Source organism: Strongylocentrotus purpuratus, unplaced genomic scaffold (genome assembly GCF_000002235.5).
Source record: "Strongylocentrotus purpuratus isolate Spur 01 unplaced genomic scaffold, Spur_5.0 spur5_scaffold_20, whole genome shotgun sequence".
In the NCBI taxonomy this organism is placed as follows: Eukaryota; Metazoa; Echinodermata; class Echinoidea; order Camarodonta; family Strongylocentrotidae; genus Strongylocentrotus; species Strongylocentrotus purpuratus.
The window spans coordinates 29,879,185-29,906,955 of NW_022145606.1; the positions used below are offsets into that span (position 1 = coordinate 29,879,185).

At 36.7% G+C, this 27,771-nt stretch overlaps 1 protein-coding gene and 1 long non-coding RNA gene across 2 annotated transcripts; both read left to right on the forward strand.

Moving 5' to 3' along the window:
- Positions 1–313: 313 nt before the first annotated feature.
- On the forward strand, positions 314–26,080 carry LOC115927371 (monocarboxylate transporter 12-like). Its single transcript, XM_030993158.1, has 4 exons — positions 314–405; positions 664–804; positions 3,834–4,814; positions 25,057–26,080. Exons 1-4 carry the CDS (start codon positions 327–329, stop codon positions 25,200–25,202), a joined length of 1,347 nt encoding a protein of 448 aa, XP_030849018.1. The 5' UTR covers positions 314–326; the 3' UTR covers positions 25,203–26,080.
- Positions 5,401–7,519, forward strand: LOC115927372. Its single transcript, XR_004065596.1, has 2 exons — positions 5,401–5,514; positions 7,344–7,519. It is a non-coding gene; the product is annotated as an uncharacterized LOC115927372 (long non-coding RNA).
- Positions 26,081–27,771: the final 1,691 nt, after the last annotated feature.

Genomic DNA, 27,771 nt, shown 5'->3' on the forward strand with positions numbered 1-27,771 from the left:
AAGTCAGCTTCATCCGTCTAGTTCATGGAATGTTTGAAGCCCTATCTATTTTGCTAGACAACACTGGATTGTTTTGCCCAAATTGGTCCTGTTTAAGTGAAATCTTGCTTTGGTGACCCTATCATGTGAAGCGATATCTTCAGGGCTAAATAAAATACTTGTTGGATTCGATTGGATTGGATTAATCATACATCTGCATTAGGGGTACACAAGTTATAGCAAGATTCAGTATGTGGTATTGGGGCTACTGGATTGTTGTTGCCAAATCCGTGGTACTTTTTATAGTAACTGGCATCGCGAAGTCTCTCGGTGTTTTTATTCCTACAATGGTCGAGCGTCTGGAGTCAGATTATGCTACTGTCGGATTGATATGTAGCTTGCCTGCAACATCTATGTACCTCTTAAGTAAGTCAAATGTGTCCTCCTCCTCCTCCCCCACCTTGAATGTAATTCCTTATTTATCTGTTTAAATGTCACCTCATATTCGGGCAGCAATATGGTATAATCATGTTGTCATGTAAGTATAACTCTGACATTTGGATGATGGGAAATTCCTAAACGTTTCTAAAAACAGTGTTTACTTTTGGACGTAATTATATCACGTTTTGTTCATATTTGTAACTTTAATTTAGTATCGTTTCTCCTTATTTGTCAACATATTAGGTCCTTTTGTAACACTTGTTCTGAAGAAGATCAACCATCGTGTTGTCGCTATGCTAGGCGGAGTGTTGTGTGGATCATGTATTATTGCCAGCGCTTTCTTCAAAAACTCAGTTACTGTAGGAGTCTGTCTCGCTTTATCAGGTAAGCAAAATATCTTTTAGTTTAGCTATGTAATTAAATATTTCATTATGTAGCTCATGTTGTGCCCTGCATGGTATATAGAGAACCATACATACGAAAGCTTATGAAAGTACCAGGCTGAATAAACATGACTATGATGTCATGAACGTCATGCGCATTGCTTAACTTGCGCTGCATGAAACGCATTGCACAGCGGGAGTTATAATGATGTACCAGTCCCATATGTATTTCCTCATCATTTTCGTAATTACATACGCGCCATTTCGTAATGATTACAAATATGATTCTAGACGACCCATGTATGGACGAAAATACATTCCGTTATCAATAACGATGAAAATGAAAGTACAAGAAATGTTATGTAGATAAAAAATGAGAGAGGAGCTCGCAGATATGTCATAACGTTGCCAACTAAACTCATAACATTCTTCTTTTTAATTGAATTTTGCTCAAACTTTCACTGAGCTGCTTCTTTTATCAAAAACCAACAAAGGGTGGCCTTCCCCTTTAATGGTGTTGGTCCGAGGATGGGTGGAGTTAGTGATATGATTAATGCATTGGGCTGGTTGAAGTGGATAGCTTGAATGAAAAAAAAAAGTTTTCTTCTTCTGAATTAATTTGACAGAACATCAAGAGAATCATATCATTATGTCAATACAATTATATTATAAAGTCATTCGTAGTTCCATTCATTAAAAAAAATATAACCTGGTGCATTACTGGAGCAGGAACACGGAATGATAGATATACAAATTGGCGCACATATATGCTGACAAAAGTGATGAGTAAATACATAACATATGGGGCTGCTAAATCATTATAACTCCCGCGGTCCATAGGCCATTTTATACAACGCCTACTAAGATTCTTGCAACCTCATTGGTCAATTCTTGATCACATGACATGCGCTAAAAGTACCATTGAATGGCATCATTGACGCGGAGTGCAATTTCGTTTGATCCTTTCGCACCATTGCACTCTGACGTCACTAACAATGTACAAAGTATATGGTAAGCTAAGTGACGTCAGAGTGCAATGGTGCGAAAGGATCAAACGAAATTGCACTCCGCGTAACAATAAACATAAAGGTTTGCTGCCTGCTTGATAGTGCGCGCTCACTATCATCAATTTCATGAATTGAAAACAAACAAAAATCGCTGAGATTTAGGCCTAGGAAAACTGTGTTAAGCCCGTTAACGTCCGAGGTGTTGTATAAAACAAATAGTGAATGGTCTTTATTCGTGCAATGGAACAATATTTTGCATTCGGTGAAAGATGAGACGCTCCATTCAACTCGGCTGCGCCTCGTTGAATATAGCGTCTCTTATCTTTCACCTCGGGCAAAATCTTGTACCATTGCACTCATGACCATTCACTATTTGTTTATTATATACCTCATACATAGATTGTCATTCACTGATTGGTCAAAACTATATCACATGTCAAAGAGCATTTCGATATATCAAGTTTTTTATTACGTCATAGGGTTTGATAGCTACTCTCAAACCCTGGGATAGGACCCCTAACCCCTCCCGCGACTTAGTTGCGCACACAATTTTTATGAGTGGCTAGGCTACCGCAATCGCGCGCACGGTTACGCGCAGCGCGTAGGAATTCAATACTCTTGCCTTTAATTTTGACTTGATGTTGGATTTTTCTTATTCTAGTGAGTGAATTCCTCTTGATCTCGTTTCCTGATTTTTAAAGCTAGATCTAGACATACAGCTAGAACTAATCATGAATCAATAAAAAGGATGAGGTATATAAAACAAATATGGACTGCTCTGTAATCGGATGATGGTGGGAATTACCACTCCCTCGGTGGTGTTCACACCATCATCCTCGTGAGCAGTCAATATTTGTATAGTATTGCACAGCGTAAGTTGAACGATATGGATGGCGTATCATGACGTCATAAATCATATTTATTAATAAACGTCCAGCCTGGCACTTTCATTCGCAAAGGCCCGAATTTACAAAGGAGGTTTGTCGACAAATCTAGGTTTATATGTGTCATATGACGCGTTTTGACGCGTTCCAAACCAAGGTTTGTACAACAAAGTTTGTATAACCTTGGTTTGAAATGCGTCGAAACGCGTCATATGACGCACATACATCTAGGTTCGTCGACAATCCTCCTTTGTGAATTCGGGCCAAAGAATTTGCCCAACAAAAGCCGTATTATCTATATTGAGCCCAACTACAACCGAGTAGGCCAAACTCTCCTAATCAGTAGCTCCGTGTGTAGGTACAGTTAACAGCGCCATCTTACGACGTGATTACTCAGCTACAAGAACATAACATATTGAAATGGTTTGACGGAAAACGCAATAATCGCCATCAACTTTTAAGAAAAAGCAGCTTGGTATTCCTATTTTGGTATTATCATGATAATAGTTATTATCATTATTAGCGTTTAAGTATTATACAGTGCGTCCAAGAAAAAACGAAACCGAGAATCATCGATGTTTTATCATAACTTAATCACAATTATAATTGATAAATGACACATATTTGGAAAGCTTAGATACTCTTCTTTCATTTGATGCAACTCATATAGTGCATATTTCACGCATGAGTGATTAAAACCAATTTGAAGAGAGGAAACCAAACATTTGGCGGGCGGTATCTGAATTTCATAGAGAAAATCACATTTCTAGAAAGTTGAGTTTCTGCCCTTTCATATGACACCTCAATCATGAAAAATGAGCAAGGAATGCCAAAGTTCCGTTTGTTTAAAGTAGTGCTTGCATTTCCATAATTTTATCAAACGAAATCGTTTTTACTGGCTGCCTGCCGTAGTAGCAAACAGAGTTGACAAAAGACTTAACTCCGTTTCGTAGACAATCAGCCGTAGATGAAAGACTTCATGCATAGCTGATTGTCAACGAAACGGAGTTAAGTCTGTTGTCAATTCTGCATTCTTCAGTAGTAATATTAAAAGTAGTATAGTAGTAGTAGTAGTAGTAGTAGTAGCACTACTAGCAGGGACGAACGCAGGATATTTCATTTTCATTTTTTTCCCACAGGTGTTGGCTTGTCAATGACCTACATGCCAACAGTGATTGCACTGAATGATTTCTTCAGAGAAAAATTCGTTTTGATGAACACAATCACGTTGTACGGCTACACCACTGGATCCATGCTGCTCCCTATTATAATGGAACGGTCATTCGAAGCATATGGCTATGTAGGGGCTTTTATTATCCTTGGCGGTATTGCTTTTAACCTTTTCGCGTGCGGTGCAACGATACGCAAAGCACCAAAAAACGCAGCTACAAATGAAGGCAGAAGTGATAATGAAGTAAAAGAGAAACAGAAGTGTCTCTCTAAAGGAGAGCCTTCAATGCAAACAGAAGGCATCTGTTATCGCGAGGAGGAGGAGGAAGTGGAAAGAGAGGAGGATAAGGAGGAAGATGATAGTGAAGAGTGCGTCTTAGAGAAAAGGCGTTTGATTCAAAACGAGAGACGTAACACCAGTACACAGGAAACATCCCCGAATGCGCGCTCATCTTGGACAAGCTCCGCCTTTCAAACCGGCAAACGGTTCTGTGGAATATTAAACGAACCACTCTATCTTTTCACCATCCCGATTAATTTCTTGTGCCTTTTCTCCATGTATTCGTGGATGCTGTTTCTGGTCCCCCACGCTGAACACCTGGGAATCCCTCCTTCCAAAGCTATCTTCCTCTCCACAATTGGCGGCATAGGTGGCATCATCGGTCGGACCATCTTCATCATCCTCGTCGGCAAAGGCATCAATGTTTATGTCGTCTACATCGCCATAGGCTTTTTCGGCACGGCATCATTTCTGCTGGACTTAATCAGTTCTTCTTACGCGGTGCGGGCTTCCTTGGCTTTTGTCCAAGGTTTCACCTTCTTCACCGAGGATGCTATTGCGGGCAGTTTATTCAAAGATACAGTATATGACAATCGGAATTTTAACATGGCCATGGCTCTCAGTTTATTCGCGGAAGGACTAGGGTCGACATGTGCAGGAACACTTACAGGTGAGTAATTCATAGCCAGCTTCTTCTTTTGAAACACGGTGAACCTTTGAGAAATCAACTTAAGTTCAATACCCCATGTATTGCCATTATACATTATTTTTCGGATTATGGACGGACAACATCAATGCTTGGACTAGGTTAGAAGAAAAATATGGAGAAACCATGGTCTCAAACTCAATTTTCTTTTCGCTACACGGCCTCTAAGTTAAAATAAAAGACCAGTTATGTGATTGCATTGTGAAAGAAACGTTGTGGAATCGATCAGAAAAGGTTGATCATCTAGCATCACCTGATCCACATAATATCCTAGGTAGAACTATGGATCCTTGCGCTCGATATCCATAGGTACGACCTAGGCCAGTGCCGTGTCCCCGTCTTTAGTGACGCAGGATCCAAGGTCTAACCAGGGAAACTGGTCTCCGTATAGCAGCATGTACATTACGCTGCTATTGCTTACCACCGCCTTGTCAAGCGGTGGATGGAAGCATCGAAAACACAGCCAGAGCTCCAGCGCCGCAAATCGCCGCGCAGTGCACCCCGATAGCCTGGGCTGGGCGACTCGCTGCTAGCTAGCGCTGGCCATGAATTGGCCGGCAGGGCATTCAGTGACCTGTTTTCATGTCGACTTGGGAGGTAAAAAAACCTCATAAAGACCGCGTTTTTCTGTGTTTTATTGAGTAACATCGCTACTATCCCAGTGGTAAGTCTTTAGTCACCATTTTGTATAACCTAGATATAAAATAAGAATATAAACAACTGTAGAAGTGGAGATTATCCACCTCCAATAAAATGTGATTTCGTGGACAATCGCATCCCGGCCCGGCCCAGTGCGGTGCCAGTGCAGTTTGGGCAAGCTGGGTAACAAGAAATAAGAAAATAAGGCAAGTGGTAATGATCTGGGCCTTGTGTTAACAATAAGTTTAACGCCAGTTGCAAAATGACAATGGACCAGTCTAGATCATTGTTGCATGCACAAATTGTTCAATCTGCTGACCATTAACCAATCAGAATAAATGCAATCGAACGCAAAACTTAGTGTAACTGTTAGTGTTACAGGGCCCAGATATTTTTCTTGTTACTCAGAAACCTTGGAGTAGTACATTTAAATGTTGCATTGTGTGTACTTGTATTTGTGGGTTACTGGAGTGGTAGCATAGCTTATGGACTATCGACGTATACACATCAACATTGTATGGCCATAGACCTACATTTTGATGTTTATTTGTAATGCGTATCGACTTTCAGACTGCGAAGTTAACTTTTCAATGGCAGAACTAACCGAGTCAGAATAATAAGTAGGGGAAAACGGCTTGTTTCTTAGTGTAGATTGTAGATAAAGGATGATTCAATGTTACAGACTTTCTAGGCCTACCTCTAGACTGCACTTCTTTTTTAAATAATGGGGCATTTGCATTAAAAACTGTTTGGCACCTTGGTAATCAGCAAACAACAACTCTGGATTCATGATGATCTGGAAAGTTCCCAAAGAGCTTTGATTAAAACTTAAAAACATATTTGGATAAAGATCTCTGCATTTACATATTGATAAAACACTTTTGCGACTCAACAAGAGCTCCCATAAGTAAAATGGTAATGTTTACTTTATTCCTTGCCTTTTGTAGTACACTTCTGTAGGAAATCACCACATAGCTTTCTTTTGTGCATAAAGTCCTATAGCTAACCCAGAAGTATGAATATAGGCATACAAAAAATGTATTAGATTTACTATGCACAGATGATGATTCAGGCACAGTTATTTTTGTAATATATGCGGTTGACATAGGCCATAATTTACACAGCATTTTAAAGAGATAAATGTGCGTACATGCACATGTAGTGCCATGAATAGGACCCCACATACATATTGCGTCCATGTAGCTTGTCAGGTTATTTTCGTTTGTTTCAATATTGTGACAGTAAAGCAATCTGCACAAGCGGGTACGTGCATGTGACATGGACAGAAAAGATAGATGTGTACATTCACTTGTATTCACCTGTCTTCTCAGGCTTCTTAGTAAGATAATGCCTTGTAATGCCCACCCATGGCTCATCAAAAATAGCACTGCAATGGTTTCATTGAGATACACCTAGGTCTATCTCTATATATTATATATATTATATATATTGGTAGAATTTGTGTCCAACAGGTGCATAGTGATGATCATGATAATTTTTCAAAAGTATCAAGCTATATTTTGTCTTCTGCTGTTTTTTTAATTATTACTTTAAAAATTAGTTACAAGCAACCATACTGCAATCTATTGAAATATGGATATAATCTTGCAAAGTCTTAAGGTCTTAATTAGAGAACATAGGAAAACAAGAGATTGCATCACTCAAATATGGACATTGCTTAATAAGGATCCACATGTAGCCATGAGAAATGTAGAAATAATAACCATCACAGATAATAAGTGTCCTGATGAATTTTTTATTCGTCCACTATAAGTTATCATTTCATGATTCCTGGAATTTTTATTTAAATTAAATGAAAAATATCTTTTATCTTTTGTTTCTTTTATTTGACAGAGCTACCAATGTTATAACCTCCAACACTGTCAGGCACATGAACCAGAGTTCTGAACTTCTGAGTGGACCCAACGAAATGCCGGTTTCCCTTCGAGACAAACATGGGCCAGGTGGTTTTCCTCGCTGTGGTGGATAACGCAACAATGTCAACATTACCTAGTGTCCAGAATTCCAGATGGCCTTTGCTGTCTCCTTACCTGCTCAATCTTGCTGTAATTGATACTCAAATTTCCAGCCTGTCGTATTACATCAAGTGTGTCAGCACAGTCATGTTTGAGGAATCTTCCTTTGAACAAAAAATGGCATTTCCACTTACATGTAAGTTCAACTGTGAAGAGAGATGAAGCATTTTTATGCTGTTGGATCCGAAATTCTATTTCCTTGTTGTTGCATCGATCATAGAAAAGCAGTGCATATCATCCTCTGGAATGACTAAACAGTGCATCAAACTTGTTCAGAAAAAAGACACGAAAAACTACTTATGGCCTGAGTAACACCAGCTATGTTGAAACATTTAGGTTATGTCACCTTCAATCCTGAAACAAACAGGCAAGATGATATGCCACAAGTTCGAAAGATCATTGCCCAACTTGAAGCTTCTTCAAAAGCCCTGGATTAATATCACTGTGGTATCAATATCATGATACAGACCCTCTCATTAAACTTTCTCAGACTATGTTAAATCTTCATACGCAAACTACAAAAAGGTAAACTGTATATGATAGGACCAGGCGGGGTAACCTCCCCCCTCTTCTCTCTCTCTCTCTCCCTCTCTCTACTGTTTCACTATCCACTTTATTTGCCTTTCTCTCCCCCTCTCATACCTCAACTGATATTTGTTCTATCTGGTTAAGATTTACAACCACATGTTTTTATCTATTTGAATTGGTTCTTCAATTTAGACTTGTGAATTACTTGTACAGTCAAATAAGGTATTGTTTAACTGTATACTCTCTCCATTCAATCTATATATATATATATATATATATATATATATATATATATCTCCTTCTCTCTATTTCTTCAGATATCTGTTCTCATTTTAACCTTTGATAAAATGAATATCTGTAATTAAGCCTTATTAATGATTTTTTGACAGATTAAACCATTTCCCCATGAAATTGCTATTTCTAATTAAATTGTGTGTTATTGTTCTTTCCATCTTTCTCTCATTGGTCTTTCATCCTTGGTATCTCCATCTCTCTCCACACCACCCCTGTCTCTCACACACATACATCCTCTTGTCATTATTGTATCCTCTTTCTGTTTCATCTGTTTTATTTCAATTAAATAAAAACTTGGTTCAAAGGCCTTACATTGTTTGATTACGAAAATTAAACCATATTTAATGGGCATTATGTTGATATGTTTGTATTTATGCGTATCAGTTTTACCACCTTTCTTGTGCAGCAAGCCTTGTAGTTTGGTTATTTGCATCGTCTTCTATAGAAGGTGTAAAATTATTGTTCATATTCAATTGTACTTGGAATGATTTTTATTCTTGTTTACATGTACTGTAGATGCACAGTCAAACAAGTCCATAGTGCATTACAGTGGCAAATTAATTTATGCAACCATGTAACTCTATGCATGAATTAACAGCTGTGGAATTCCAAATTATGATCTTATCTCATGATTTGATTTTCAAGAAAATTGATCAGTCGTGCCATTATATTGGTCCAGTCATTGAAAGGACACTTGTGTCTTATCTCCTTCTGCTTCTTGCTTTTTTTCTTCTAGATTTTTTCCCCATTTGATGGGAGTAGAACACAGACCTCCTCCATGAAAAAAGTGCATGCCATTTAAATAGTGCAATTGATGTAGAAAATATAATTATATTCAGGTTGTGCAATGACGTACATGTAATTGTGCTCCTTGTCTTGGACTTGTAAAAGTGGATTTGGATGTAGGGCTAAACAATATTTTTAATTTTCGGCTTTACGTATGTTCTCGAGTTTTCATCTGATAACTGATGAATTTGGGGAGATCGCTTAGGTGTATCTGTCAAGAACCTTATTTTCTTTCTTAATATTTCATAATGTATATTGCATGATGTAATAAGTTTGTCATTAACCTGATGTTGATTTTCATATATTGACTATTTTGTAATACACTGTACATCGATTTGGGGGATAACAGACTTTACCTTTTATGTTTTAAAGTAGCTGTGTTTGCATGTTATAACCGTCTGATTTCATCAAATTTCATTGAAAGAGAGGTGTCCTTGAAGCAGTTTATAAGTTACAGCTGCTTAAGAATACTTGCTGCATAATGTAATAATCCATTAGTGTATGCATCATTGAATCACCCAAGATTTCAATATGGTGGAGGGATGTAAAGTCTCTTGTAGTTTTGTTTTACATCAAGTAGCATTTTTAAAACTGAGTACTGATAAGATAGCTCCTAATTGTTGGCTATAGTTTGCCCAGTAAAAGTGGTGTCTGCATTTAGGTGCTGTGTTTTGATATAATTTAAGTATGTGCCGGAGAAGTAAATAATGTAAAAAGCTATAATAAAGTTGTTTTAAAGAAGCAATTTCTTCTATATTTTAATTACTATACTCATACTATAGATGGTCCTATCCTCTAGCTTTCTCAGTGACCAGGGTAATGTATGTAAACCACTTAGAGACATCAAAACTGTTTAGTATTCAATTGAAGTCCTCCCTGATGTTAAGTTTGTTTCTATAATAGAAGTAGAAAAATGAGAGGATCAGGTCAATGAAATTCTGATTTAAAAATAAGAAAGTTTATGAATTTTGGAATGCTGTCAAACGCATAATGGCATCTCTGTGACATTTCTTGTGAGCTCCCCTACCCTTCGCTCTGTGCATAACATGTCATCAATTTTAATTTTCTTCATTATTGATGATGGAATAGACTTGTCTATACAGGGGTTGAATATAGAAACAGATTCGCAATAATGTAGTGGTTTAGTGGTGGTTATTTTACCTGACTGCTAAGAAAGCATAGATGCTTGTTAGTAAGTAACCAGAGGACCGACAGCTTTAAATCCTCTCCGAAGGACCTGGTAATGAGAATTAATGCCTTACCAAAGGGCACTAACGCATCGACTTGGTTTCGAACCCAGGTTGCCGGATCACGAGACCACTGCTATTCCAACTGAGCTATCGCGCCCTTGGGTGCATGAAAAACTTCTTTAGAGAAAATAGACATGTCTTGATTTTTTTTGTAGTACATAGCAAATGGGAGGAGAGACGATTCAGCAAAGAATTGCCAATTTATGTTTGATTGATTACTTTCTTTTATTTTAAATCAGGACCTGATCCTCTCATTTGTCTGCTTCTATTAAAACCAAATTAATATCAGTCAGGGTGGATTTCTCCTGTAAGTGCTATATAAAACCGGAATATTATTATCATCATCTGTTGTTTTGTTTTTGTTTTTGCTCAAAGTTATAAATGCAATGTTATTGTTTTAGTGTCCAAAGATGCCAGATATAATAATTGTTCGAATTCAGAATATACCTTTTTAATAAAAGTCTTTTATCAATACAATATTTTTTGAAAACTCTGTGAGATATACTGTATTGATTTTATGCGAAAGACGTCATGTTCTAAGTGTTATTGTTCCCGGCTGTGTGACAGAGAGTGTAGAGTGAATGGTCCTGGTGAAATTTGAAATGTTGCTGGTATTTGGACGAAGTGATGGAGAGTCTAAGAGAGCAGAATGTCTGCTCAGAGCCAGAAAAGTTGTGAAACTTAAATCAGTTGATTCAGTGTTAATGTCCTTTTGGCTCTGAACAGACGATGTAAATTACAGAAACACATTTAATGTTTTACAACAGTTCATTAAAAACTATTCACGACAAGTTATAAAGCTCAGGCCTCTATTCCGAACAAAAGTTTTGTGATTGGTTTGGTCAATTCCTAGTAACCCTCTCCCCTCCATTGCATCAAATACACTGCCAAGTTAAAATACTAAATAGCAAATTTGTTTTGCCTTAGCAGTATGACCCATTTCTATCTATACTTTTTATAATCTTCCCTCCTTTTACATATCCCTAAGCAATTTGTAGGAAATTTGTGTATAAACTCATAACTTTCATTTGATATTTCTGTCTCGTATTAAAAAAGGTTACAAAACACATTATCCAGAGACCATGGTCAAAGAATATATATGGGAAATTATTGTTAAAGGTATAGACCGGTAGTGGTAAAATTGCGGTTCAATGGTTTTGGGTGCAAACTATCCATTCAATATTGTTTAAATATTTCCTTCAGGTTTAGATGGCAAAACTTAAACCTAAATTCGCAAAAAACAGAAATATATGCCCAAATATTCAGTGATGGAGTGCATATCTATATCATTCGCGATATCTATCCAGGCCGGATCGATATGATAATTTACCAAATATATCAATTAGTAGGCGGGAAAATTTGTATCATCATGTATTAGTCAAGACATATTCTTTCACATGATTGGTAATAAAAGCTTCCATTTCATCTTGTGAGGGGGGGGGGCGTTTCCAAAACTGGTCTATACTTTTAAAAAGTGAGCTTGCTCTGTCGAACACCTCATGAATCCACATTTCTAGTTAATGGTGATGGATATTCGAGTGAAGTTACTTTAGCAGTATTAGTATCAAAACATAATCAAAGATATCCATCACAGCAAAGCTCAGCAAAAGACGATTTTATAAAGAAAGTGTGACCATGAAGTTGAAAGTAGCAACTACCGATCTCATATCAGTAGGGCAAACAGAGAGGGCGCTTTTCAAATTCAATTGGGTTAATTAATTTTTAAAATATGTTATTAATGGTTATATGTTTCAAGATTGATTCTAAAAATACTTCATGATATTAACTATCATTCTACGAAGTTTGAATCATTAATTCAAAGGGAGGGGAAAAATAGAAATGAACATCTCAAACAAGACGATATTATCTTTTGGCACTGTAACCCTTTGTACGTACTCATTTTTTGAGCTCGGAAGAAGCGTAGTCCGCGACAGATGTTGTACAAATCGTTTGACTCACGAATGTTGATAACGCCAAGAAGTGTATATTATGCCATTTAGTTTAAAGGTAAAATTCGCATAGCGCTTACTTTTTTAAAAGCCTTTCTGCCCCTCTGATTATTATGTAAATCCATATTCCAATTTAACCAAATATTTTGAGAATAAAACCCATATGCTTCTGGTTATTAAGCGGCGTTAATTCGTTTCTTGCATCTCTGGTTTAAGCTAGACATAGAACACTTTGATGAAAATAGTTTTATTTTTTTGTTGAGGATCAAGTATTTCATCTGAAAAGAAGATTGGACACCGGTACGACCACGTGGGGGGGGGCACTAACAAAAGCGTTTAAGCAAATTATTCAAATGGTAGATTCTTGATATTAAAGGTAGTGATAATTATGAATACAACAATGACTTTGTTAAGTAAATGAATGGGAAGGATTCCAATTTCTTTAAGCCAATTATTAGAACACTCCTTATATATCTCCTCACATTAAATCTTATCTCCATATATTTTATCCTGTTGAGTTTTATTTTCTTAATAATTTGTATATACGTATTATGTTCTTCAAATATGTATAATAAAATTCTTATTTTGCGCAGTCACTAAATGGCATTCTCTTCTGGTTTTAAAAATGGGGAGGGTGGAGGGACTATATAGTTCTACGATTCTAAAGGTTCAAACACAGCAGCTAATTGTGTCAAGTGAGTCGACTCGACATTTAAAGGGCTCGTACGTGTATTCATTCACTAGTATTTTCTACTTCTATTACTATCAATACTTATACTACTACTACTAATACAACTACAACTACTAATACTGTTGTACTACTACTACTTCTTCGACTATACTACTATACCACTATTACGCTACCACTAATATTGCATTGCTACTACTATTACTACTTCTACTACCACTCAGGGGCGGCGAAGCATCGTTCAAAGTTTTTTTTTTTTGGGGGGGGGGGGTACCAATAAAAAGGTTATTTTCTGGAGAAAAAAGGTGCACCTACAAAGGGAAATCTTACAGCGAAAATATACAATGTTGTGCCATTAGTATATAAACCACTACATTGTGATTACACTATCTGGGATGATTTCCATATTTCTCTCTTTACATGGTCCAAAATACTGCTTAATCATCTTACTTTGCAGTTGAGGTTGATTGTCTGAATATCCATTTGCGAGCGAGGAAACATTTTAAGATATGTGAAGTCGTAGTGCGTAAAATTACATCTTATAAAGAAGGAAAAATAAACAATCCTGATGTGTTTATGACATGCTTAAAAGACCTTTAGAAAAAAGTTATATAAACTATGCATGTAGGCGAGCGAGCTTTGGGGAAATCAAAGCAAAAACAAAAAAACAATGTCGCTTTGAATTTTTGGAACATATTTGTCTGGTGAAAGGAAAAGGGGGAACTTATCAAAATGGCAAAGATCACTTATAAAAAAGAAAAGGAGCACGGGATATTATCATAAATAAAAATGGGGCCCTTCCTGCACCTGAAAGGGGGTACTTAGCAGAGATTAAAAAGGGACTAATGAGAATAGAAAAGGGGCATATAGTACAAAGGAAAAGGGGCAATTATGACATTTGAAGGGAGCACTAATTAGAGGTCAGAGGTGGTAAGAGGCACTTATAAGAATGTGGAACGGGCACTTATTAGAAATAAAAATGGACTCTTATCTAAAGCAAATGTAAAAATTGGCACTTTCGGGTACTTGAAAGCGATAGATGGGTATTGTGTCCCCCTGTCCCCCTGTCCCCACCCCCTGGTGCGCCACCACTGCTTCTACTATACTACTACTATTACTTCTTTTATGCTAGTACTACTACTTCTTCTAGCCTACAACTACTACAATTTATTACTACTACTTCTACCACCATCACCACCACCACCACCCCCACCACCACCACTACTACTACCACTGCTAGTACTACTTATTCTTATTATTATCAATCTTTAATTAGTGAGCTTCAAATGTGCATCGTCAAACCTTGGACTGACGCCATCTTGCTTTCCAAGAAAGATCGTTTCCCCTTTCAAACATAATTTCAAAAATTGTTTCTCTTTTCTGAAACCATTTTTAATAAGAAAACTGTAACATGACAATCATGCCGAGGCAAGCTTAACATTGCGGATTGTTCCTTTAAAATAGCGTCCGCGATGGTGCGCAGCCTTAATCCTAGTCTTATTCGAGACACGAATATACACATTCGTTATTCGAGACCCGAATGTACACGCCGTGAAACGCACGAAAAGAATAAAATCATTGAAAGAAGTAGATAGGGCGTAACAGATTCCTTCTACCCTGGAGAAATGCCTGGTATTGGAATAAGAATTTATTTTTTTTCCTCAGTCGATCAAGGTTGACTGTAGTCATATGGAGGGAGGCTGATAGAATAAACTACTTTGAAAAGCAATATCTAGACCCATGCACATGGTCATTGCACTTACTTGTCCGTATCACTTTTGATTGTTCTTCTCGTTTTGTTAAATTGTATCCTTCTATAGCATTCTTTTAGAAATATAATGCAATGTTTTTATCCTTGATGTTCAGAAAGCTTATCTCCTAGCTTATTCAATTTTCTTAATTTTATTAAGTAAATATATAGTGCATAACCAATTTTGTGGAGCTAAAGAGGTCCATGTCAAAATAACCAAAAAGTGGACTATTTCTTTGAGTTGGTTTGATGGATGGATATTTTTTCATCAAAAAGAAGGCCAATATGTTTTTCATTTCTTTATGCGGATAATAATTATTGTATACATCTCAAACAAAACAAAGACAAATGAAAAATAAAACACGTTCCTATCATATTTTTTAAAATAAGTATATAACTACTACATTAATTCAATGACATGAAACATATTCCGAGCTTGACGATTTAACCGCTGACGATCCGGGGGGGGGGGTAATGAATGAGCCCTATTATTGTCGTTGGTCCAATTCGTGAGAAAATATTTAGCATCGAATCAGCCCGCCGGCGAATGAGCGAAAGTGGGGGGGGGGGGGGGGGGGTAGTGAGCACTATTTTTCACCAAACCCCTCCCCCTCATTTTTTCCGGGGGCGTGTAATTTTTTTTTTAAAGGTAAAATTAACGTTAACATTTAAAAAAAACTGTTCTTCTTGCCAGGGGAGGAGGAATCAGCCACCCCCCCCCCCCCCAGGATCCGCAACTGGGGTTGGGTAGGGAGGGATTAGTGCCCCTGATGTTGTCCTGTGAAGTTCATAGTTCAGGTAGAGAAATCGTTATATCACGGGTTTTTTTTTCTTCTTGTATATACTTTAATGTGGTTTAAAACATTCTTTTCGGTTCTATTTAGTTCACATTATGTTGTATTTATGTTATATTTGGTGAGAAAAATAAGCCCTTTTTCCAGAAAAATCTAGATTTTAGGAAATTGTACGCAATCAAAAGAGCATGGAAGAGTCGGTGGGATTCCCCAAATAATCATTGACAAACAGTTTGCATTCACCTTCTCACCATACTTAGTTCGCCCCTGCAGATACTTACTAATTGTCCATCGTGAAAACGAGATCTACTAGGTTGAAGCTCAATGTACGGTAGTGTAGAAATTATTATTTAAAAAAGATTTTGCATTCAATTCTGTCTTTTTTCTCCGTTGCAACGCAATGCATCGAATTTCATTTTAATTCTTTTTAAATTGTATTCAATACTTTTCTTTCTTTTTGCCGAATAAATAATAATAATGATAATAATATTAATTGTTACATTTGTTAGTGTACTGGAATAGTAGTAAGTATTTCCAAAATAATGTGTGTGCCAGGTCAAAGGGGCACCACATCTTTAGAGGTGCGTAGTCTAGTGGGCCCGTCAAAGAACTGTGAATCCCATTTTTGTGGGCCGAGTCCCAGCTGCTGCACTAACGCTCTCAATGTTCGGTTTCCGGTCATTGGTATAACTCGGTAATTGAAGAAAGAATAAGGCGGGTGGGGTATGGGAGGGGCTCGTATCATATAATTTTCATTAAATTGCCCTTTCTCTTTATTTCTTTGCGTCTTCTTTTCCTTGCTTTACCACTCTCCTCTTTGAAAACGTTTTAACGCCTCTATATGGAGTGGGGAGGGGGTGGGCGGTGTATAAGGCGAGTTTCGCACAAGGAAATGCTAGGGAAGTAGGGAGGTTTGAGAGAGGTCGTACCGTGTTATATTTCCACTTTCCCTCTTCCTCCAAAATGTTTTTTCACTCTCCAATTTGTAAGGATTTGTGTCACCACGGAGAAAGGTGCCCGGGGGGGGGGGAGGGGGCATGTGTCACAAAGTTAATTAAATGTAAGTAATAGAATGAATAGGGCAGTTGAGTAGGGGTGTAGGAGGGGGTTGTATACTGTTTTTTCGCATTGCCTTGCCCTCCATCCTCCTCCTTCCCCTCCCTTTCCCTATTATTTCCCTTAATATTTTCTATAAAATAATTTGTGATAAAATAACAATATAAACTTTTATAAAGCTTAAACATCATTCGAATTACGCGGATGCAGCTCGAACCGACATGCACTAAGGCCAACCGCGGTTGTCGAGCTCTTTGACCAGACAACAGTATTTGTTTAGGTTCATTAGACTGTCAACCCAAGAGACCGACATTTTCCTATATCTTCCCACGTGTAATTCATAGTTTTGTCATTATTGTTGGAAGTGTCCATCTAATGGGTTATCGGTCTACTGGGATGGTCCTTCCTATGGCAGGCCAGTCGTGAAAAGCACCCATAGATTTGACGATAATTTGTTTATTATGACGCTATTTCTGGGAAATCAATTGAAGGTTGAAAGTTTAAGATATTCATCCTTTCGTCTCGTGCAAAAATCGGGTTGTAAAACATATTTTCACGTGTTGACCTATGGTGCACGTATCTTTCGAAGAGTACTACAAAAGTGCTATGAAGTAGAATATCTTGTAATTATGGGTCTTTGATGGAGTACGGTTGATTTCAGGCTGAACGGGCATGTGTATTAATTATCCTAAAATGATGACAGCGTCTAAGGGTAAATATCTTTAATACATTAAGTATTTTAAAATCAAGACTTAACACAAAATTTAAAATGTTTATTAACATGCTTATTTTCATTTGTAAGCTAATTTGAAAAGACAAGATCTAAAATTAAAACGCAAAATTGCCTAGGCGTGCAACTACGATAAAAAGCCTTTGTAGTCTAAATTTAAGACGCTACAATAAAAAAAAATTAAAAAAAGAGAAACGTATAGATCAGTGCTTTATGGTGTCAGCCAAATTTATTTTATGTAATTGTGAGGCTGTATGATTGTTGATACAATACTGTTCAATTCATCTCATCTTAAGATATATCCATTTCATTTGCAAATTGTTATCTTCTCATGACTGAATGAAAGAATACAATGTAGTCTTTACAAACGAACGCAAAGTTGTTTGTGTATACTAATTTTTTGTTTTTACAGAGTCAATATGGATGGACAAGGTACACATTTCACACACATGTAGGTTACTGAGCACGATTGTTGTGATAATAGGTGGCTATTCACATTGATATCTATTTATAACAGGGACTAACATTTTGAACAACATAGGAGTATGGAATTCTAGACTATAAAAATGAACTTAAAGGTCTACGATTATTATAACAACCAGCACGCACATTACATGCGCTGCATTAAAGCCTCCTGAAGTCACCTCATGTCGACCTCGAATATACATGATAGTTAGAAATTGAACAAAATTGGTTATCGTAGGAATGTTCGCAAACATTTAGATGCTCATGCATATTTTAAAAAATTAAAGGGGGATAGCTAGGGGAAAGGCCCTTTATAGACTTTTATTTGTGTAAAAACACAATATGTCATGAACAATACCATACATTCACGTTCGAAAAACAAAGTGATATGGTCAATTACGATACTATTGTGCAAACATTCCATAACGATGAAAAAACAATACAATTTAGTAGTATTCCAGTATTAAATAGATTTGTAATAGCTCATATATGCATTTCCTTTAATATCATAATTTTATAATATTTGCATAACACATATTGACGATCATCATGGGTGAATCCAGAAGGATGACAGGGGATGCAACTGTGAATCTCTCCCCCCCCCCCTCCCGCCCATTTAACATAAATATTCTTGACTGTTTTGTATCAGTCCTACTTTTATTTTTCCCTTTTACAATTTGTCCCATTAAACAAAATTATTTCGTCTTTAGACCCACATTTATTTTCTCTTCCTTATCGAAATATTTTGGGGATAGAACTCCCTTTACAGGAAGAGATGGGGTTAGGGTCCAATCACTGGATCGTCCCCCCTAAAATGTTGACAAAATGCAAGAAGAGAGTATGCTATGTTTTAAAAATGCTAGACAACCTAAGACCTATTTAAAGGGAAAACAATACAAGAGGACAAATGGGGGGGGGGGGGACGCATCTCCATGAATTATTAGAGGGGTCATCCCCCGAAATTTAGAAAAACAAATCTTTTTAATGCATTTTTGGTTTATTCTGTCGTATTTTTCAGCAAAAGGTGAGTCAAGACTGCCCCCTCCCCACCCCACATTTTGTCATGGATAATAGACTAGACTGTGTGATGGGAAAAGCACCCAAAACCTTTAAAACCACAATGCACCCCCGCTACCCCCCCCCCCCCCCCCCAGCTAAGACAAAAACAAAAATCGCCGCCATCAAGTTCAAATAACATTAGCAAATAACACCAGAAAAACGAAGGTAGGCCTACAACTTCTATACACCCCCCCCCCCCCCCCCCCCCCCCCCCCTCGGGCTCAGAATTCAAACAACGTCTTTTTAAAATGTAATAAATAGGTCTACTTGCAAACAGAAAAACTATTTAAAATAAATCAGCATCCTTTAATACCAAGCACCATTATTCGCTTGTAATGTTTGTCTACGTATATAAAGGATCAGCGTAATGTACATGCTGCTATACGGAGACCAGTTTCCCTGGTTAAACCTTGGATTCTGCGTCACTAAAGACGGGGAGACGGCACTGGCCTAGGTCGTACCTACGGATATCGAGCGCAAGGATCCATAGTTCTACCTAGGATATTATGTGGATCGGCTGCTAGCATATAAGTATTGCTGTGTACTGCAAGGTTCTGAAATCATCAAAATGATAAGAAATTTGGCCCATTCTTCGTAAATTTACAAGCTCTGTACACAGAAAGATGTATATGGGACTACCCTTGTAAAAAAAGTACTGCGGTATTACTGCGGTATTACCGCGGTACTACTCGCAGTACAGTTATTCCGGTAAATGTGTCGCCTTTCGCAGTATAATATTTACTGTGGTAGTAGTGCTGAACAAGTACTTCATACTATTGCGGTATTACTGCGATATTAATGCGGTATTACTGCGGTATTACCACAGTATTTTCGAGGTACTTGTCCTGCAGTACTTCCGCGGTACCTGTACCGCGGAAGAACTGCGGGACAGGTACCGCGGGACAGGTACTTCCGCGGTACCTGTCCCGAAGTTCTTCCGCGGTACTTGTCCCGCAGTACTTTCGCGGTACTTGTACTGCAGTACTACTGCGGTATTACCGCGGTAATACTGTGGTACTACCGCGGTACTTGTACTGCAGTAATAATGTGGTACTGCAGTACTTTCGCGGTACTTATACTGCAGTACTACTGCGGTACTACTGAATCGCTTGTACTGCGGTACTACAGCAGTACATCCCAGATATAAAACTGCAGTAAAGATACATGCAAGGTGGATGTCAATCATAACAACCTGAATGTCCCCCAGGAAATATCTAAACATTTAAAAATTGTGTACATTAATACAAATTGTATGGAAGTTGTTCTAGGTACTGTTTTCACGGTGCCAGGTAAAAATGTCAGAGGAAAAAATGTCAGAGGTAAAAATGTCAGAGGTAAAAATGTCAGAGGAAAAAAATGTCAGAGGTAAAAATGTCAGAGGAAAAAATGTCAGAGGTAAAAATGTCAGAGGAAAAAATGTCAGAGGTAAAAATGTCAGAGCTAAAAATGTCAGATTTAGAACATTGCTGAATCAGATTTGAGGTCAAAGTCAGGGAGAAAATGAGCCACTACAAAGAACAGCTTCTATTGAAACGCTGTAAAATTATCAATTTCATTGGATTGAAACAATATTATATTTACATGTAGACATGATTTATGACGCTTAAAATTACGCAGAGGGTTTAAGATACCCTCATTAGGAAATACCAAAATCCTGAATCTCACATTTTAAACAAAAATAGACTATTTTAGCTAGGTTATATATAAAAGAATGTAACATATAACTAATTCATCCGATGGTAAAGAGGAAACTTACTAAAGATGACGTTTTAACCAGGCAAGTGGAATCTTACTACCGGTACTCTTACTTACAAATTAATTGGGGCAAATATATATTTTCTTGAACACAAGTTAGTTTTAGCACAATGAAAGATGACACAAAGTGAATACATTTTAGCAAAATTTTTGGCATCGGCAAGTAAACGGATGAGTAAATAACTCGATATTAAATATTTTCACATTTAATAGAAGAAAAAAATTGTAACGTGAAAACAATCTTCTTCGGTCTTCCATCAGCTTTTGTTTGAAGAGCACAATAAACAATGTAATTTAAAACTGGTGAAACTGGCAGATATATGTGAACCAATATTGAACAGCTTAAAAATTAAGTTAAGTTCTGGTCATGCGATTGCATTGTGAAAGAAACGCTGTGGAATCGATCAGGACAGGTTGATCATCTAGCATATATAAGTATTAGTGTGTACTGCAAGGTTCTGGAATCATCGAAATTATAAGAAATTTGGCCCAGTCTTCGTAAAATTACAAGCACTGTACACAGAAAGATGTGAATATGGGACTACATGAACATGTGGCGTAAAAATCGAACGTCAATTTATAATGTTACATGCCATGTTTAGAATATTAAGGCATTTGAAGATCCATGCTTTTCAGGGAACATTTTTATCTGATGTTTTTTTACACTTGCATAATACTATGATAAAGCTCACAATTATTTTTTCTCACCTCTTCCTAGAACTCAACCTCCTCTCTAAACATGAATACCTAAATAGATGGAAAGTCTCAAACGCTGGCAAATTTTGGGGCATATACATGTATACATTCACATATCAGTTGTGTAAACCAAATTATTATAATGTATATCTAATCTTAATGAAAGATATTCCTAACACGAAAACAGGCATTTTTATATTTTTCCTGATAAAATACTGGTAAAACTGGCAAATAAATGTGAACCATTATTGAACAGCTTAAAGATGACTATAAAGTGCTGCGTCTTACCAGTAGCAAGGCTATCTGGCAAGTTTTAATGAGATGTCATGACAAAAATAAATATTCTAAAAAAAAAATCTATAAATTTTGTATTGATGAATTATTATTAATTAAAAAGGAACAAAATATCAAAAAAAATCAACCCAAAAGAATATGGTGTCCGAGTATTCGACTGTAAGACTGGGAGTATACTCGAGTACCTCATTACCCGGGTATGCACAGCCTTACTTTAATAAGTGTTAAAGTACAAGTCCACTCTACTGAAAAGTTGGATCGATTAGATAGACAGAGATCCATGCAGCCCCAAAATAACTTGGTTTTGGAAAATGGTCCTCAGACATATTTTTAATAATTTTGTTAAAAGGCCATCTGTAGTAGTTTGGCCACTAGGGATTAGACCACACCGCGAGATCACTGACAGGTGGCTATCTCATCAACTCGGCTCTCAAATAACATAAGAAAAAGAGGATCATGGGGAACCAACAGGCACCGATTGGGGAAGTTTTCTATATAGAGGGAGCAAGTAGCTACAAGTAGTGCAGTAAGGCTTTCATGAGCAAAAATCAAGTGAATGATCGAGTCGGTTCCCCTCACAATGCATTGCGCGACATTATTTGTGACGTAGGGTCCTTACAACACAGACAGAGGAGTATACGTCACATCATAAAATCGAGTATCTTACGCTTGTCTGTAAAAAATATGGGTAGTATATTTGTAAAGCGCTTAGAGACATTTGTATTAAGCGCTATATGAAAATTAAATGTTATTATTATTATTATTATTATTATTATTATTATTATTATTATTATTATTATTATAACCATAAAATGAGCTTTATTTTAAGTACATTTTTTTTTTCATATTTAGAGCACGATTTTGTGTGAGTCGCAAGCTCAAAAGTATATCATCGCATGTATAAAATCAATGCAGCCGGACACCGCAACGCACACACGATATCTCTTTCTAATTCAGATTCCTATTTCCGATCACCGAAGAACTAGTTTTTGGCATGGCGATCTCCGGCTCGGGATACCTGCTCCGCCCGCTAGTGCTATAGACCAGCGGGGAAACGCACGACGCGGGCGCGCTTCCTATTGACATTGTACATACGACCGAAAACTGTCTCGCTAGGTCAATAACTGTCTCCAAAACAGTGAAAATTGAAATGGATATTGTCATGGCAATTTATGATTTTTTTTCTGGGATTCTTTGATTGTTTGAATAATAACATTTGCTTCATGATTTGAACAAGAAATGATAATAGGAAGTAAAGAGTCCTAAAAATAGGATTTTGTCTTAAGTGGCCGAAAACCCCCCTCCTATCATGAATATTAATATTTCCTCCGCCGTGACCGCGCATGCGTACTTTCTCTTCGCCATGTTAAATCAACGAACATGGATGGAGGGCCAGTAATTTGTTCGAATCATCTTTGAACTCATTTGTATTTACACAGAAAGACATACTTTGAATATTAATTTGTTGAATTTCTTTTAATACTACTGAATGTTTAAAAACAAACATAAATTGATGGTGGGCAACCATCGAAACATTATTTCCTGGCTAATTTCCTGGGTTTTGAACAGTTTAGGTAGATTGTTTTGAAGGGGTCTCTAAAAGAGTGTAATTTATGACCACCCCCTCCCCGCAAAACAACATCTATCAATATCATGTAGAAGTATTACAAAAATTGAAAGAAATTACACAAATATAAAATGGAAAGACCTAGACAAAATTAAATATTAGAAATGCCAGAAATATAGCTACAAAATGACGGAAGTAAGGAATAAATAACTAATTACAGCAGAATGATGGTACATCAATAAAGGAAATGGAAAGGAGCCAACAAAATGACAAACAAACTTAAAAGTAGTTGTTACATGCTGTTGTTTTGGGGTACTATAGGCGCGTGTTTCATTTTTTTGATAATATTTATGCCTTTCATTTTTGTTTTCTTTTTCGTTCACTGTTTGTAAATTTGCACTCTTCATCAACCTCTAGTTTGTTATGATATATTGACAAACAAATGTTGGTAAATGATTTCTTAAAGTATATATATCAAATACAGCTAGTGGAAGAAAGCCCCAAAAGTATTAGAAATGAAAGGCAACTAGCAAAAATCTAATAAATTGTAAATAAGTATTGATAATATAAGGTAAATAGCCAGAAAATAATGAAAGACTAAAAAACTAGTTCAAAAGTCCAGAAACATAAGTAAAAAAATGGGTCAGAAAAATCTAAATCCACAAACATAATAAACAAAATAGGACGGCATCTCAAAAGTCGAAAAGAATAGGGAAAAAAAGCAAGGAATATGTAGAATCTATAGTTATCAAACTACTTATTCATGGGTTAAAAAGAGTATACCATGGGTATATACCGCAGATTGTACTACGGTATTACTGCAGTAGGACTGCAGTAGTACCATGGGTACCGCAGATTGTACTGCGAGTACTACGGCAGTACAGTAGTAGTACTGCAGTAGTACCATGGGTACCGCAAAATGTGCAATAGTCAATAGTAATAATGCAGTAATACCACAGGTACTACAAGTACCACACATGTACTACAGGTACTGCAGTACTACTGCAATATTACTGCAGTAGTACCGCAGTAGTACTGCAGTAATACCACAGGTACTACAAGTACCACATACGTACTACAGATACTGCAGTACTACTGCGGTATTACTGCAGTAGTACCGCAGTATTACTGCAGTAATACCATATGTACTACACGTACCACGTATAAACTACAAGTACTGCAGTACTACTGCAGTAATACAGCAGTACTTTCAGTACTTTTTTACAAGGGTACGCAAACGTGCGCGACACGTGCGTGTATCTCTCACAGTCCAATATATAAACTAATTTTCCAAATATATCAATTAGAAGCGGTTTCCCGGCAAAATTATTATCATCATGTATTAGTCAAAACATATTCTTTCACATGATTGGTAATAAAGAGCTTCCATTTTATTTTTTGAAATTGGGGCTTTTCCAATACTGGTCTTTACCTTTAGGAGACATAGATATATCATCTAGTCAGGCCTATACACACACATTTTAAAAGATGACACATGGGTCTACTTTAAATTGCCTTAGCTTGATTTTCTCGAAGGCCTTGGTAATCTTGTGATCAGATTGATATTTCATAAATCCATGTTTAGTAGCAGTATTCAGTCATAATCAGTCAACAGGCAAAGACTTACGTGAGTGTAAGGTGACGAGAGTTAGCTATCGACTGCGCTTCTGTATACGAGTCATAGCTAGTTGAGAGAGAAAGATGCGTCTATGGAAGTTGCTCCTGCTTAGTCAGGCAATTCTTTAACAAAATCTACTTGGGAGAAAACTTTTAAGAGGCTATGGCCCAAACTGTGTCTTGGTACAGTTTGCAATGTTAACATTACAAATCATTGAAAAATACTTATAATTCTGGTATGATTATTCCCAAGGTTATCTGTTTGATGTCACCCAGTCATTCACGAAGGTGTTCATCATCGTTGGCTTCATCCACGCCGTCATGGTCGTTCATCTCTTCATCGTATCAATCCTCATCAAGAGACGACGACAAGATAGCAGTTGTGGTTGTGATCGCTGAGGTTGAAGCAGAAACTTCCCCATATCCTCCTTCCTTTTGAAATCTTTCAGGGAGGTGCCCTGAAGACGTTAATACCGACCAACCTATTGCTTTCATGACATTGGTTACTAATGGCTATTAGTATACAAATAATACACATCAGTATAACTGTATTTCCATGATTTAGACTATGATTTTACTAATGATCGGTCATTAGAAGTGGATAGTGACCGGTCATTATCCAAATTACGCGTTAGGCAAAATAAATGCCTGGTCAAGTGTACGCTTTTAACCAATCGTTTAATTAGGACTCACGTCATCATCTTATAATAAGGGCTAATAGTAATAACTAACTGTGTGTCCATGAATTTTTTAGACTATCTGTTGTTATTGTTATTAGTATACAAATGTAACATGATACTGGTTATTGGTCATGTATGATTCAGGAGTTTACCTTCTGATTACTTCAAAACTTTTACTCAGGGTTTCTATACTTCGCCAAGTTTTTGGAGCATTTTGTATTTAAACCTTGGTTTTATTTAGACGACTTATTAATACCTTTAACGGGAAAAAGGAAAGAAGTTCGGAACAGATCGTGACTGGCTGTTTGCCTGACACAGTAGTGGCCAGATTTTCTTTGGGTTCAGGTCTGTCAAGGTATCATCATGTTGACCTTGTGCCTGGGCGCGGCTTAGTGGTTGGTAAGTAATGATTTATAATAGCTAACTGTATTCCCATGAATCTAGAACATTTATTCGTTAATTTTGGGGTATGCACATTGAAAGTGGCCCTGGATAAAGGCTTTGTTTAACTTAGGAGTTTACCCTCAACATTCCTTTCAAACTTATACTAAAGGTTTCTCACTCTGTCATATTTTTAGAAAATTTTGTCAAGGTAAACACTTGTGATTTATTATGGTTTATACAATACAAAAATTGGTCGTCATTAATTCATTCTCTTTTTGGAAAAATTATGACCAATAAGACTTCATCAAATCTATTACTGAATAATTTACACATTCGTTTTTCTCAGTAATACGCAACAGATTGGAATATGACGTGCCTCGTGACTGGCCGCCTGACATAGCAGTGGCCTAGCTGATTTGGCCATTAAGGTCGGGTGGAGTAATTTTCATGTTAATTTGGTACCTGGGCGCGGCTTGGCGCCATCCCGTCAACGATTAAGTGGAGGAAATGAAACTTGCGATAACTGTAATGATATAGCTGAAACACTTTGTAACTATTTTTCCTCTATTGGGAAAATAATTAGAACAGAATTTCACGACTTTTTAGGTAATCCTAACCACAACTCATGTTTTCCCCTTCCCACCAAGATATCATTTCTTAAAGACAAAACCAAATTACGTATTTAGATCTTCTTAATGTTATTATTGCTGTTCAATGTTTGTATATTCATTTTACAAATCCTCTTATTATTGTCAATGTTGTTGAATTTTCAAATTATTAAATAATTAGCTATGACGAGGAATTTTTTTTCCTTCAATGTTTTAAAGAATATAATTTCTTAGTTATCGACCTCGTAGTTTATACTTATTATTAATGTATCCCTTTGTAGCGGCTGTGTGCCTGTGTGCCTAAAAATAGCAAAGGTCACACCGTTTTCAAAGAGTGTAAACAAAATAATGTTACCAATATTTCACCTATTTCATTACTAACAAGTATTTCACAGGTATAGACATGAACCAGAATATAAATGATTACAGCTCCACCTTGTGTTCACTGACTGTCAATTTGTTTTCCGTGAAACGCATAGAGGTCAAGGGTCAAAGGTCATGAAGTGTTGATGATGTATAACCCTCATTAGCACAATATGTCAAGAACTTCTTGAGGTTTGAGCTTCAAATATGATAACAGTATTACTATGGAAAAATGATCCAATTCCATATTGAGGCTAGTAGGTTAAGATCATAGTCATCAATTGGCATTTGATTACTAAGCTTAGGAGTTTGTTTGCAATGTGATATATCACGAGTAATTTCATCCATTTATTATACTGAATTTAGGGCGGAGGCATATAGGACACGCAGTCGCATTTGTCTTTTTTAATGTATATACTAATCAAATACGTTTTTTTTTTCTTCTTGTAATCCACGGAAAAACAAACTCTGCTTTTTAATTGCATTTCTCTTTTCATTTAAATTAGACTTAAGTTATGATATGCTTATATATATATAAATTGCATCCGTTAATGATTTTATTAAGTGTTAACAAGTAAGATTGCGTAATTACGAACAATTTTAATTTCATAAATTGTATTGCAAGTGTCATTTGATGTTCATTTGATGTAAATATTTTCTTATGTTTTGATTGAGTAATGGAAATAAAATAATTTTAGTTGAATTTAATTGAACAAACCATGTCACACAAATCTATTTTTCCCGGGGTATACTGATATACTTAGACCTGTATATTTTATATCATTTGATGATTTTAATACGTGTAAAAAAATAAGATTGCGTAATTACGAACAAGTCTCATTTCATATGTTGTATTGCAAATGTCATTTGAAGTTCATTGTACGTATGACTTTTCTCATGTTTTGGTCGAGTAATGGACAAAAAGATTATATC